At 47.7% G+C, this 15,362-nt stretch overlaps 1 protein-coding gene across 1 annotated transcript; it reads right to left on the reverse strand.

Annotated features, from left to right (window-relative positions):
* Window positions 1–1,493: 1,493 nt before the first annotated feature.
* LOC135809789 (uncharacterized) lies at window positions 1,494–8,547 on the reverse strand. Its single transcript, XM_065323218.1, has 4 exons — window positions 8,386–8,547; window positions 4,494–4,614; window positions 4,045–4,214; window positions 1,494–1,940 (listed from the first exon to the last, which is right to left on the reverse strand). Exons 1-4 carry the CDS (start codon window positions 8,444–8,446, stop codon window positions 1,924–1,926), a joined length of 369 nt encoding a protein of 122 aa, XP_065179290.1. The 5' UTR covers window positions 8,447–8,547; the 3' UTR covers window positions 1,494–1,923.
* Between the last annotated feature and the right edge of the window lie 6,815 nt (window positions 8,548–15,362).

Genomic DNA, 15,362 nt, shown 5'->3' on the forward strand with positions numbered 1-15,362 from the left:
CGGGGGTCGACCTACATGTATAACCGGGGTCGACTTACAACCGGTTAAATACGGTAGGTATGTGTGTGTGTTTGTATGGTGCCAACTAGTTTGGCTGGTGGGTACATTTATGCAAGATAGTGGTTGGGTCTGCTGCCTACGTACTGAGCTGCTTGAAGGTGTAATGTTGTACGTGCCACCTTTGTTGGCTTCAGGGTTCATATACTTTCTACCTGAAGTATACAGTGCATACCTGTTGACCGAGGGACAACTTCTGGCTAGAGCAACTCTTGTGTAATCAATGGTGCTAGTGAAGCCTTTATCAGATCCACTCTGATGCAGCCAAACGCACTAGTAGCAAGTATTGCTTTCACTTTGGGGGCAGGGGTGAATGCAGCTGGATCCCCGGACGTATATCTTGATGCCGTCAATGCCTTTTCTGCACCTTGTCCTCTCCCACTGACATAATGTGTGGTGATCCCATAAGTGGGATCATTTGCAAGTCCACCCAGAGTTTGGGGATATCAGCCGGCCAATCGGCCAGTGCGGTTCAATAGCCAATTGAGTCATCTTTCAAAGATTCCTGTTGAGTCTGACTCTCTCTCCCTTCTTCGAACCGGGGGAGTCTCGCATGACCAGTCATGACAGCGAGCAAGTACAAGTACACGTGTGCATGTGCGTGCGTGCGAGTGGATATTTGACGTAAGCAATAAGTTGGCTGCAGTGGAGTCTACAATCGCCATGTAGTTCTCTTGTTCCCTCTGATCTTTCTGTGTGACCCAGGGCCGATATGGCACTACTGATTGTCACAGTGTGTCTCCTGACATTCGGCAGCATCTTTGTGAGTTGTCTGTGCTGCTCCTGCTGTCCTATGGGTGGGGTCGCAGACCCTCAGCAGAAGCAGCTGGAAGTCGTCACGACCGCTATGGACCAGTCCAAAGTGTCAGCCACCCCTGCTTACCCGTCCGTAGCTACCACCACTAGTACTGTATCAACCTCCTTGTAAAACACCTCGGCCGTATACTCGGCTTCTATTTCATAGACCTCGTACTCAGTCAATATTAGATGAAAGCCATTTTTATTAAAGCTGATTATAAAATGGAAAAGTATGACCTTGCTCGTGGGCTCATGTAGCGGCAAGTGGGTTGGCAGAATCATGGTATCCTCCCGGAGCACCTACGCCTGTCCGAAGTGGTGGTCACATACATACTTTCACACACGCACATACCCAACCATACAAGTGTGCACACTCTCCCACACACACACACAGATGCATACACACCCACCCACTCAGCCCCCCCCCCCCCCCCCACACACATACTCAGACTTGAACTCAGATATGCCCATCGTGGAAGCGAACAGCTATGTTGGACATAGCAACGTGTGCTGGGATTACACCATGTTATAGCTTGCATGGCTTATAGGCACACACATACACACACACACACACACACACACACACACACACACACACACACGCGCGCGCGCGCACGCACACAACTACTTTTTGCTCGTGCTTTTTTTAAACGATTTTCAGGTTTGCTGTATCCGGCCGGATTCACGGACGCAAAACACCAATGTAACCTGATAACAAGATGACCCAGCATAAGGAGCAGAACCGAGCCATACATTACGCAGAAAGAAGGATAGTTATTATACATGCATGCAGTCATGTAGATCTTAATATTACAGAATTCCTCAAAGGAGGATACTTGCAGACAATGCAACATGCACACTCGTGTCTGACAGGCAACCCAAGGCAGCTGTTGAAAACGAAGCAAGCTGGAACAAAGAAGGGGACGTGTCAAAACTGACATAGCACTAGAGGATTCCAACAGAAAAGAACAAGAGCATTCAACAATGCGCGAGTACATGTAGCTGCAAGTTGGTCAAGATGAATGACTCCATCGCCGGAGATGGTTCTTGGATGCAGAGACCATCACACTATGTGTACACTCTGGCTGTAAAGAGAAAACATAAATAAATGCACATAGGCAGATAGAGAGAGAGATAAAGAGGGAGAGAGAGAAAGGGGAGAGAGAGAGAGAGAGAGAGAGAGAGAGAGAGAGAGAGAGAGAGAGAGAGAGAGAGAGAGAGAGAGAGAGAGAGAGAGAGAGAGACAGAGAGAGAGAGACAGAGACAGAGAGAGAGAGAGAGAGAGACAGAGGGAGAAAGAGAGAGAGAGACAGAGGGAGAAAGAGAGAGAGAGAGAGAGAGAGAGAGAGAGAGAGAGAGAGAGAGAGAGAGAGAGAGAGAGAGAGAGAGAGAGAGAGAGAGAGAGAGAGAGAGAGCAAACGCAGCAGAACCATGTGATTATGGCAAAGCCGAAGAGCTACACCTATCTCTCATATCCGGATCCCAAGTTACCGGCCACTTAGTCTACCGGGCACCCTGTGGGTGTGTTTCAGTGGAAATATTACTACTCTTTTTGCCAATGTTGTGGAAATAGTGACATACGCCAGATATCCGATATACACAAAAACTGACTGATGAGATCCTGACATTCAACAACCTGATGCTTAGCTGCATCACGTCTAGAATGTGCAAACCAGCAGCCGTCCAACTTGGAAGGTTCTAAGTTATGAAGTAACGTAAGAAAGGGGAAGGTGAGCGCACTCTAGACGAAAACAAGCTAAACATCACAGCGAGCTAAGAATGTTAGCTATGACAAGATGGTGATAAAGGACGAAGGACTACGGCAGGTAATGCAGCTGCAGCTAAGCATCAGGTCGTTGAATGTCAGGATCTCATCAGTCAGTTTTTTATGCTAATTGTTGCACACTTTGGACTCAACAGTATCCTACTTATAATCGTTTTTGTTGGACAAAACGGATAATTTTATGGTCCTCTTTTTTTTCTAAGTTCGATTTTTTTTAATTCAGCTGGTTCGAATAATAGTTATCAACTTATCACTGCCGGCATTTGGGGTTGCTGCTGCTTCGCTACGGACTGCTGTTTGGTGTCGAGATGTCGTTTCAGTGCCGTCGTTGAGCAGCCTTATAAAAAATAGACCCTTTTGCAAAGATTGCAAGTAACCCTGTTCTTCGCTGCATCGCGGGAGAAAACTTCCAAACGACTGAGCGTAACTTTCAATGGAGTGGAGAGGTGACAGAAGCATGTCCTACGACAGTTCAGCAGATGCGGAACAAGACATCAGTGGAGTCCACAAAAGCTGCGACGATAACTGAAACAACTCAGTGTCGTGCAGGCATACGGTCACTGTAACTGCGAGTGATGTTCACTTTGCGTGGGACTGGACTCTCGACCAGGGAGTCGTAAAATATTTTACGACTCCGCGGTCAACATGTACTTGTACGGAGTACGGTGTATGGTGGTTGTTAGTGCAAACGAACTGGCTGCACAAACGAGCTGAGTTTGTGGCGAGCGAGCAAACAAGTACCCGGTCAGATCGTTTCAACACTACAATTAGCGATGAAATATTTAGCCATCTGAGTTTCATAGTTATAAGAAGAGAAAAGGAAAGATGACCAATACTGGTCCGTACATGGAAAAGTTCGATTGGCATGGCAAAACTATTCATTTCGCTAAAATATCACCGGCGCTAAAATTAGCCGTTTTACGATGCGCATTGTTTTGCAGTTAGGCACCGGTGCACCACACATGAATGCCAGGGGTTCCCTCAGCAAACACATGTGGATGTCTGCCAGTATGTTGACCTATTTTACAGAGAACCTAAGTATTTGTCATCTTAAAGGTGAAAAAACATCACTTGAACCCGCATAACGAGCCACAAACTGGGACAACAGCTGGGCAATTGTGGCATTATTGCTCTGCTCAACTTTTAACATCCCACTTTCAAGTGCTTTTTTCTTGGAGATTTCAGAGGGATTTGGGTGCAATGTACAGCCATAACGTGTGAAATCTTTGCCCGTAAGCAAAAGGAAAATCGAATCCAGTTTGCTGGGAGCATCATTTTGCAGCGTAACGAAGGCAATGTGCTGCGCGCAGCACCCAAAGCTCGGAGACCAGAGCTGCATGCTCTTGGGATTACAGACTCGGACTCTGGGTTTTACTATATTGATGCGGCACTGTATGGGTACGTACTAGTGGTTGCGGCAGTGGCGACCGGCATGGGCTGGTAAGCAGTGGTTGTGACGTAGGTTGTCTGCCTCTGCTGGCGGTATTGGAAACAGGGGCAGCACGCGCAGCACAGGCAGCACATGATAATGCCGCCGACCGTCAGGATGCACCCAGTCGCTATCACACCGATAGCCCTGCAGGCATGACAACAATACACGGAACATGAGATGACAACATGGCATGGAACACAAGAGATGCTTTGAAGTGGATCTCTTTGCCAGCGTCTCTCGTCGTCATCATGGTCAGGATATATAACCATAGTGCCGGATATTTGCAAGAGTTGTGCTGAATCAATGACCCGCATTTTAGGATTGTTATGGCAAATACTACCACAGAACTCTCCGTTGTATTCACCGCATTTCCAGTGCAACCACTGACATGTAACACAGAGATACTCCTAAAATATTCCTCACCATCCAGCAAGGAGAATGCCAGAGCAGCAGCCTGTGTTTAAGCTGTCATTTGAGCAGCAGTCAACCAGGTCAGGATAGCCATCCGGCGGGCAAGTCACCAATCCGCAGTAGGTGTCGGCAGCTAGAGTTGACAAAGAGAGAGAGAGAGAGAGAGAGAGAGAGAGAGAGAGAGAGAGAGAGAGAGAGAGAGAGAGAGAGAGACAGAGAGAGAGAGAGAGAAAGAGAGACAGAGAGAGAGAGAGAGACAGAGAGAGAGAGACAGAGAGAGAGAGACAGAGAGAGACAGAGAGAGACAGAGACAAAGAGGGACACAGACGGGAATGAAGCGTAACAATTGAAAAAATGCTGCCAACTATCCAGAGAGGATAAGTAAGCTGCTGCTCCAGCGTTGTGGCTCAAGCAGCCACAGCAGTTTCACGTTTGCAGTCCATCAGCCGGCCAGTGTCATTCCTCCAAACAACTAAACCACAGGCGGCAACCAACTCTTTACGATGTGGGCAGCACATACCTGGAGAGCCTCGCTACCAGAATGCAACATTGTTTGCATTTTCCCAGCGGCCCGTGCTAGTGTACATGGAGTGTTGCAAAGGCTCCATATAGCAGCATACTCATCTAGGTCTAACTGCAATTAACATAGCCATTGATAAATGTCCAATCGAAAATCAAAACTTAGCACGTTGGAGAAACTGATGATAAGGTGACCAGTGGTGATGGCGGCAAGTGGAGGGATGGGGAAGGCGGCGTCGGCATTGTTTCGCAAGGGTGGCCGCTCTTCTGGCAGCAAAGAAATCCGAGCAGTATTGTCACGTCATGGTCTATGTTCAATGTAGGTTGTCTTTCTCGCTACTTAGGTATTTTATTATGTGTCTCCGAGGCTGCAGGAAGCTGTTCGCACGTCCCGTGGTTCTGGAGGCTGGTGCTCCGTCTGCTGCACTAGCTGTGTCGGAGGCTCAAGTTCCGGTCTAAATTCATGGATTTCACTGTTACGTTTGCAGTCCATCAGCCGGCCAGTGTCATTCCTCCAAACAACTAAACCACAGGCGGCAACCAACTCTTTACGATGTGGGCAGCACATACCTGGAGAGCCTCGCTACCAGAATGCAACATTGTTTGCATTTTCCCAGCGGCCCGTGCTAGTGTACATGGAGTGTTGCAAAGGCTCCATATAGCAGCATACTCATCTAGGTCTAACTGCAATTAACATAGCCATTGATAAATGTCCAATCGAAAATCAAAACTTAGCACGTTGGAGAAACTGATGATAAGGTGACCAGTGGTGATGGCGGCAAGTGGAGGGATGGGGAAGGCGGCGTCGGCATTGTTTCGCAAGGGTGGCCGCTCTTCTGGCAGCAAAGAAATCCGAGCAGTATTGTCACGTCATGGTCTATGTTCGATGTAGGTTGTCTTTCTCGCTACTTAGGTATTTTATTATGTGTCTCCGAGGCTGCAGGAAGCTGTTCGCACGTCCCGTGGTTCTGGAGGCTGGTGCTCCGTCTGCTGCACTAGCTGTGTCGGAGGCTCAAGTTCCGGTCTAAATTCATGGATTTCACTGTTACGTTTTCGAGGAAGTTTACCTTATTTATGCTGTTGCCTCTTGTGTGCTCCGTGTGCGGCTGGCTGGGTTCTTTTCTTTAACTTTGGGTTCTTTTCATTTGCTTTGGGTTCTTTTCATTAGCGTTGAGTTCTTTTCATTTGCTTAGAGTTTTTTTATTTGCTTTTAGTTCTTTACATTTTAAAATTGTTTTGGGTTTTAGTTGCATTTCTCTTACTGATAAAGACGGTATTTTTGCCCGTCCAAGAGGCTTGAGCTTAAAAAAAAACTATAAGGTGACCAAAGCTCAATTACATGAATAGTTCACCTATCTGAACAGAGACGGGCCTCAAACAATGTGTTCAAATAATCAACCCAGGGCTGTATCTATCTTGTAAGGCATCAGTGCTGGTGATTTACGACAAATCGAACACATCCTGGTCTCATTCTCACTGTTCAACGCGGCCACCAACATTTAGCATTCGTTCTGTATGCTTTTAGTCACGAGTCATGTAGCACCGAAGTACAACAAACCTCCGCTATTCCGGATTCCCCAGATCCGGGCAGTCCTGTCCACTGGGCACCTTTCTCAACCCTCTGCAGAACTACAGGGGGCGTTTGGGAGACGAGTGGAGAAGACGTCCTTTCTCCAAGCGATCTTGCTCATTTGTGTTCGTGTATTGCTGGCGAATCAGAGTGCTGGCATCACCGTGCCTACTTAGCTAACCCCTGTTTTCAGTACAGCTCAGCATTTCCTGATCGCAACTCAGCATACTCTTCTGTTTGGTCTCGCATTCTTCCCGTGCTGCGAGTGGGGAGTTCTCTGGTCGCAAGTGCGTATAAGGATCACCCGCACAATGTACATGCCAAGTGCCCCCCCCCCCCCGGGCTCCGAAGGATCACCCGCACAATGTACGTGCCAAGTGCCCCCTCCCCCCCCCCGGGCTCCGATCCCTAATCTGGTGTGATCCTTAACCCGGGTTCTACTCTAGCCCTCAAGCGGGCACGCGTGCACGGCAAGATCAGAGCGAGATCGCAAGTACGCGTACATGCAATCGATGATCACAACATAACGTTACTGGGTCGTAAAAAAATATCGTCGGTGGCCGAAAATTTGGTCCGGAGCGGCTCCGCCGGCCCTGAGTCAGCTGTTGACTCGGAACACTTGCTGTCTCCTCGGTCCTTTCTTGTTGCAATTGGCGATACTCGCACGACCGCTTCAAAAGGAAGAAAAAAATTGAACGGTCCTACTGGGCCGACTCTCATCATTGATAGCTCATTTTATCACTATCGGAATTCTTCATTATTTTACTGTCTCTGAATTCTATATTCTTCTTCATTCGCTTGTTTGCAAGCCTTCGACTGTGAGTGATCGTTTCCCTTCGATCTCAGCCGAATAGAACAAAATCGTTGCGGTAACCCTCAAAAGATACACCTGGTGAACACAAGTCCAAAATGGTCTAACGGCTAAAACTACCCCTCACCGTTCAGGAAAACTCCCACAGACACAGTACATCTCGAAATGCCAAGCAGGCTGTTTTGCCGTGCGCTGGATGGGGAACCTTACATGACCATGGCATTGGGCATGCTTTACACAGTCGTGTCGAGACCAAACTGCACGTGGTAGACCTCCCTAGGCCATGGGCTACTTTCGTGCACCAGCTGTGAATCGACAGACTTCAACTCTTGCGTGTCGCTCTCATGAATCAAGGACGCATGAATCGGAATGGCTTTTTCTTTCTCTCGGCAGCCGGCACAAAAGAAGACCATAGGCATAGCCATAGGAATGAGGTCGGAGGGACAAGAGACATCGCAGATTTAGCGACAAAATCCGAAAGGAGAATGCAATTCCGCGTATCACAGGAGGACAAGGCCCCTCGCCAGCTACATGTACGACCATACATCATATATACACTAGTGTATATAATTATCACAACGAAGCCATACAGACGCAAGGAACACGGACCGGTAGAGCCGTTCGCATAAAGTTATACAGGCGACACGTGTAGGAAGAAACAAACATTATGCTTGAGCTGCACTCGCAAACAACACCCGCCAGTAAAACGGCCTTGGCAAGCTATCTTTGCAGGACAACATGGTTATTATTTTTGTAACATTCATAACCACGTGTCGTGCCAGCCTGAGTGCCAGTGCCAGCACGGCATTAGTTCTAGTGTAGTAGGTAATAGAGGGGAGAACCACCAGGAGCCGCAAAGCTGTGGGTGTGGGTTACCTGCAAAATCTCGGCAGCAATTTTTGATATGCCCAAATCAGAGAGAGAAGTATTTTGCAGCTCGTCCGACACACCAACACCCCCGCATACACAGCGAAACAGATTTCGGTTCTCAAGCTAGGTCTTACCGCTCGGTCCAGCGAGGACAAGCAGCGCAATGCTGATCAGGGCGTAAACTGAGAGAGACATGGCTGAAGGATGAACAGTCGTGAGCGGCTATGGACAAGAAGCTGAAACTTGGAAGACCGCCCGAAAACGCTGCAGCCAGAACTAACTAACTTTCGTCGCTAGAGCTTCTTCGGAAGTTATCCAGCGATACACCGAGGCGCTCGTGCGCGTACACACAGATCATACGCGGTACGGTACTTCATACAGTGGCAACACCGACCGTGCATGCATGCATGTAGATTGTACTAGTGCAGTGCAGTGATTGTCGCTGTTACCTGGTTACAGTCAGTGTGAAAAGACTTGGCGGCTGCGCACTACGCAGCCCGGGGCCGACCACGTCAGGCAAGGCAGACGGATTTTTCTGCTGCTGTACATCATGTACATGTATACAGTGTGTAGTGCTAGCCAGAGCTAGAGACAAGAATCGGATTTCTCTGGCCAGGACTTCACATAAGGCCAAACTAAAGAAGGTGTGTGGTTCGACTAACATGGACATTTTTTTTACGGGCGGGCGGGCGGATTTTTTTTTTTTAATATATTTTTTAGTACATGTAAATACACTGTATACGCGTATCGAGTAGACTCTACTACCAGCACAAAGGCAGCAGTCGTACCACTCACTGCACTGCACTGCAGTACAACTACAAGTCAAGTCCAATAGGAGCCGCCTGCGTCCGCAGACTCACGCCGCACAGCACGTAGACGTGGACGTGTTCAGTCCACGTACGTCAGTCACACGACAGCCCGCCGAAAAAAAGTTACGGTCGGGCTGAAATTGTACGGTCGGTCGGGTGAGTCGAACCACACACCTTCTTTAGTTTGGCCTAATACAATGTACTTTTATTTGTCATGGATCGGGCAACTAGCTAATTTTTTTTTTTCACGGTTCGCGTGAGACTCGGCTGGAAGCCGGGTTTTCCGCATCCGTAGGAACGCCACCACCCTTCAACTTCAAGGATCAAGGCGCAGATGCAGCTCCTAAAGCGGTGGGAGGTGAGTAGATCAGCTCACCAGCAAGTGGTCAAAGACCGAAAATCCCATTCACTGCATCCATGTTTTCCTCGTGCCAGGCCACGAGTTCCCAATAGACCAATCCCGAAAAGATTGTCTGGGTTCGAAAGGGGGCATGTCAACTGAGAGTGCACTGTACAACACATACATGGCACTACCTGATCAGCATGCGGCACAGGACGTGTTTGATAGTTCGCGTGTGAATGCGAGGGTAAGTACACGATTTTCTCGTTAGTTGCATGCAAGAGAGACGATGCGACAGAAAGCGAAGCCCTTTGTAGTTTTCTCTCTCGCACTGGTAATGGTCTGCTGTTGGAGTTGAAATGCTTAGAGATAATCCTTGTTTCGCTCTTCTGTGTAGTGTGAAGAGGTCAACGAACATGTAGAGCTCACTTTGATGAAGTAGGCAAGGCTGTGAGCGCTGTGGCTCAAAGCGATAGGCCCTAAATCTTACGAAGTATTTCGAGTGCTATTGTTTGTTGCGAGCGCTTCGTCTTCGATGAGTCCTGCCTCTTTCCTGGCAGCTGCCCTCCTATAGGATCAACCACGAAGTGACTGTACTCATCTGCAGCCGATCAATGTTATATTGCACAAGAAGATATCGTTTTGGCCAAGCCAGTGCCCCGCCAAAGACCATCGCCGTGTCACCTGGTCACACCGTCGGAACGAGTTCATGATGAGAAACATCATTCGCGCGAGCGTGATGAAGAACTATTTCGAAAGACAACATAGTCTTTACCCCCAGGACGACAACTATGTGCACGTCCTGCAAGGGGAGAATGTCACCAGCGACATCAACGAAGACGACGGCAGTATTTCGGAAACCTGGAGTCTGCGGAGGTCGTCAAGCTCCTCCGCGACCCGGTACATGTACAGTATAGGTGACATGTCGACACGAGCGTGCGGAACACAGCATACACTGTAGTAATGTTGCGAGAGTTTGCGGAAGGAGTCCAAGTCGGGAAATCCATCAGCTCCAAAAGCTACCTGTAGGTGGGCGATGAGACTCCAGCTTCAGACTACAACAGTCAGGACTAGTAAATAGTTGAACGTTGTGAAGGAGCAGATCGAGAAGTAACGTTAGTTAGCTGAAATCGTAGCTGTTGCAGTATGTCGGCGCTATGTAGCTTGCATTTTTTACGGAGAGTCGATCGCCACGCGAATGCTTCTCTCCTCACTGAGAGCTATCTGGCCTCCAAACTCCGTCAGGGTCGGCCTAAGGTACCAAAGGTCCTTTGACTAGCTGCTGGCACGACTCCATCAAATCCTTTAGCTTCAGCTCGGCGAGCAAAAGTCTCTCTCTCCTCCGCCATGAGCTGACACACACAAACTGAATACAAAACGATGCACTTCACACGTGCTGGCTTTCACGCGTGCCCCCTTTCACGAACCCAGACAATCTTTTCGGGATTGGTCTATTAACTGTGGGTCGCAGCACGACTGGAAAAATCCTTCCGCTTCCAAGCAGGACTTGAACCTGGTACCCTCTGTTTCTCAATCATGGCCTTAGACCATCCCACTATGCCTGCCTGCTAGCTACCGGTATGTTAATTGTTGATGTGCACCAGGAAGTCGTGAACATGGTGAACACGGCTAGCTTTGTAGTACTACTAGCTAGCTAGCTACACTACAGAGTACAGCCGTAGATCTACAATGATTATGTACGTTGTGCAGTGATTATGACTGGTCTGTAGACTCTACATGTATGTAGACAAATCTACGGGTGGACTACAACTAGTACAAGACTTAGTCATAACCAGGGAGTCGTAAAATACCGGTATTTTACGACTCCCTGGTCATAACCATGATAACAGTCTACACACTTCGCACCAGATCTCTAGCAGCGGTGCCGCCGGTGGTAGTCTGGTATACTAGTACATGTAGTAGCAAGAGTACATAACCCCCCAGAGTGTGCAACGCCGATCCAGCTCTGTGTAGGGTCTTGGTCGAGCGGAATCGGATCTTCTGATGTCATGCGTACACTTCACACCAGCGCAAGGCCGGTCTCGAGGCAGGGCACCATTGTTTTTGATCCAAGAGTACCCGCGACTCCCCGGGTTCCCCTCAGATGTGTACGGTATTATGACGCAAAGATCCGATTCCGCTCGACCAAGACCCTATGCAGAGCTGGATCAGGCGTTGCACACTCTGGGGGGTTATGTACTCTTGGTAGTAGACATAATTTATGGGGCCGTCATCTATCGCATGCACATATTGCCCTACTCTACAAGTCATAATATTATGTATAACCCACAGGCACAGTACAGTAGAGTACGCTATCCCTGTCTGGTGCTTCAGACTTACCGCTAGCCAGCTAGAATCGCTTGACATTTTACAAGCAAAGATCTGCAGATGCCTGCTGCGGTCTGCTAAGATTGATTGTGATCGCTATGAATCGAAGAATAAATTTTAAATAGGCTGTGTAATTTGGAATCCCTCCACTTCCGACGCACGTACATTTCCATCACCGTTTTGTTCAAGTACATCCATTGGCACCCAGATTATCTATCCCGCTTTGACATCAATATCTCTTCTAGCGCACGCCGACCAAACAAACTGATTCTAAATTCTCATGGACGCATCTCTTCTTCTTTCTTTATGCATAAAATCGGAAGGCTGTGGAACTGCCTTCCACCAAGGCTGACATCCCAAGATTCACTTTCTAAATTTCAGCAGCAATATCGCTTGCACGTGAAAAGGTTTAAATTTGACTGTAGTGGTACATGTATATCTCTGGACATTTAAACTAATTGTTTTATTTTGAACAACCCAGCCCTGTGTTTATTGCTCATTATGTACATGTAGCATATACTGTATAAACACGTGTAGTTTTCCTCACTGTTTATTTCTATTGCATGATTTGCATCAGGAGATCCCCTCGGCAGGCCATCGCCTCTGGGAGATCCTTTAAATAAAAAAATAAAAAATAAAAATATGGTAGGCCTAGGGGCTGTAGCTGTACAGTATACCGCTGGCGGGCTGTTAGGCATGGGCGGGTAATGCTAGTTTTTTTGCTGCGATAATGCGAAAGGCAATGCTCATAATATGAGGATATAATGCCACTTATAATGCTCACACTACTCCATGGTTGGTTGGTTGTGTTTATTTGAATTCGCAAACCGAACGGACTGAACATTTCCAATGACAAGGGAGCGAATATCCATAATGCCAGTTTGAAAGTTGGAAAAGTCGATTTAAGAAGGCCGTCTTGGATCAAGGCCAAAGCGTAGAAGAAAAAAACTTTTAAACAGCAGTGAGGAAGCTTCCAATGACAATCCACTGAGAAGGTTGGTTTGCAACGTCAAGTCTCCGGACGAAGCCGGACGGGTTCAGATGCACGATTTTCGGAACTGGACCTAGCCAGCTTCATGGATGACACCGTTGTCAATAGGGTCCGGCGGATTCTGCCGGCAGAAAAATTGGCAGAATTCGGTACTTTTTCTGGTAAGTTTCATGCATGTTTGGTATGTGGATAAAGAAATGGAGCAGAATCCGAGGAATTGCCCGCCATAAGGTTTGTATGGTTCTGCCAATTTCACTGCTTTTCGAGCAGAATCTGCCACATTTTCGAGCAGAATCCGCCGGTCCCTAGAAGGGGCTGTCGCGCGCCATGTGGTTGCAAGTCACATGATTCCGCGATCGGATATGTTCAGCCTCGCTTGCCTTCATGCCATATCATAATAATTTCTTTTCTCACTCACGGACTATGGGAGTTTGGCACATTTTCCCTCCAGGACTTTTTGCACCCACCGGACCTCAAGCCTTCACAGGTTCCTTCCTATGCCACTGTATAAATACCATACTGGCTGTGCATCACTGTTATCAGTTGTCTGAAGATTGCCATCTGGCATGACACTATTAGTTACAACAAACCAGACGCGTGGTACTCTGTGACTCGTGGTACTCTGTGACTCGTGGTACTCTGTGACTCGTGGTACTCTGTGACTCGTGGTACTCTGTGGTGACTCGTGGTACTCTGTGACTCGTGGTACTCTGTGACTCGTGTGTTACTGCTCTGCTTCCGCATTGAGCACTCTATCGAACCGGAGGACTCCGCTCTCTGTAACCTCATGTACATGTACATGTACATGTACAATCAAGGTATTATTATTATGAAACTATTATTTAAACACTGGTTCAAAACCAGTATTAGATAAACCTTGTTATAGTTCAACACCCATAATTATGGTTCAAAATGGTCCGCAGGGACCTGGGCTCTGCCAACCGCGGAAGGTTGTAGTAAGGTCACTGTTTCCGAACACAGTGTCCTCCACCTTTTTTCATGCTGTCAATCTAACAATATTATTTTGTACAATCATGTACAAGACGTACATGACCTCTTGCTAGCATGCAGCTGGAGCCAGGGCTAGGGGCTGCTGGGGTCCTGACTCCAGAACGAAACTAACTACAATCATGTACATGTACAATCATATTGTTAGATCATAATACCATGTACAATCGTGTATGTTACTTGCATGCACGATTATGATGACAGTGCACTAGTGGACAAGTGCTTGCCTTTAGTGGCTTTACTTCTTTGACAGGCTAGGCTTCTTGACATGTGATGGACATGCTTGGGCCACATAGCCAATAATAATAATGGTGACCCTGGACCATGTGGACGCATGCAGACTCAGTCAGAGTCAGGCCACACAGCCATGCCAGCGCCCACTCACGGTACTGCATTCATCATGTTCTTACTATGATAGACCGCCATGGTACGTGTACATGTCAACCATGGCATAGTCGCTGTGGGGATTGTCTTGTATGTGCGTCACGTTTCTTGCTGGCTCGTGGCCGGCCGGGCAGGCCGTGGCCAGACTGTCAATATCTTTTGTCAACGAAAGTTCCGCCCTGATCATCTGATCATTTTCACCATCGACTGCATGGAGCACTGACGCCTTTGGCGGGAAATGCTTGAAAAATTGCCAGATTCTGCTCGAAATAAGAAGTTGGCACAGCCATACAAAGTCACAAACCTGATGACAGGCACGTCCTTGATTTCTGCTCCATTTCTTTGTCCACAAAAAGAAATTGAGCAGAATCCGAGGAATTGCCCGCCATAAGGTTTGTATGGTTCTGCTAATTTCACTGCTTTTCGAGCAGAATCTGCCACCTTTTCGAGCATTATCCGCCAATGCATACGGTGACATCGTGACATGCTGACGTACATGTATCAAACAAGCACTATTTCGACATTTCCCAATCACGTATCACCAATTCACCATCACGAGTTCGTAACTTTAAACGACTACATGAACCTGGTCTGACCAACATTTTGGGCGCTAGGCGCAGTATCTGAGTATATTTTATACGGAATGTATTATAAAATCTTGTAGGACGCATCACGCAGCTTCATAAGTAAAAAATTGGTTGTGAGCAACACTGGCTCACACTCAAATAACTGCTTTTCACCAGAAAAATATTATATTTCAACGTTTCGGTCATGAAATAACCATCATCAGGAATGTATTATGCTATTGATAAAGCCCAGACCAACCACCGCAAGAGTTTCGTCCAGTGGATGATACCAATATTCGTGTGAATGTGCGTGTGAATGTGCCACCGAATGGCCCTGAAAAGGACCAGCTGGCAGCTGCGCGCGAGCCTAGTGACAGAATCGGGCACAATACGTACGTCAATAGCTGGATAGGAGAAGGTTCTCTGGCGGGAAGTAGACATACAAAATTATTGATACAATGCTGCATGTAGTGTGGTCAGTGTCACCTGGCTGGGCGCACTGTGGCCTGTGGTTCTGAGTACGTCCTTCGAAAGCAGAAAGTCTCAGTACTGATACTGTGACAGTAGAATGATACATGTACAATATAGGTGTCCGCTTGACTGACTGAGTGAGCACTCTTCTGGAAAGCACCAAAGTTCGTGCAGCTCCCTGTGCTGATCGCGGTTAGAGCAGTCTGATGGTGAT

The sequence above is a fragment of the Sycon ciliatum genome, chromosome 2 (assembly GCF_964019385.1).
Source record: "Sycon ciliatum chromosome 2, ocSycCili1.1, whole genome shotgun sequence".
NCBI lineage: Eukaryota > Metazoa > Porifera > Calcarea > Leucosolenida > Sycettidae > Sycon > Sycon ciliatum.

Excerpts from the sequence above, each read along its gene's own strand:
- LOC135809789 (XM_065323218.1), bottom strand. The coding sequence starts at position 8,446 with ATGTCTCTCTCAGTTTACGCCCTGATCAGCATTGCGCTGCTTGTCCTC. Across the intron at positions 4,615-8,385 it reads TGTCCTCGCTGGACCGAGCG|CTGCCGACACCTACTGCGGA; the intron begins GTAAGACCTAGC and ends TGTCAACTCTAG. Across the intron at positions 4,215-4,493 it reads GGCATTCTCCTTGCTGGATG|GGCTATCGGTGTGATAGCGA; the intron begins GTGAGGAATATT and ends TCATGCCTGCAG.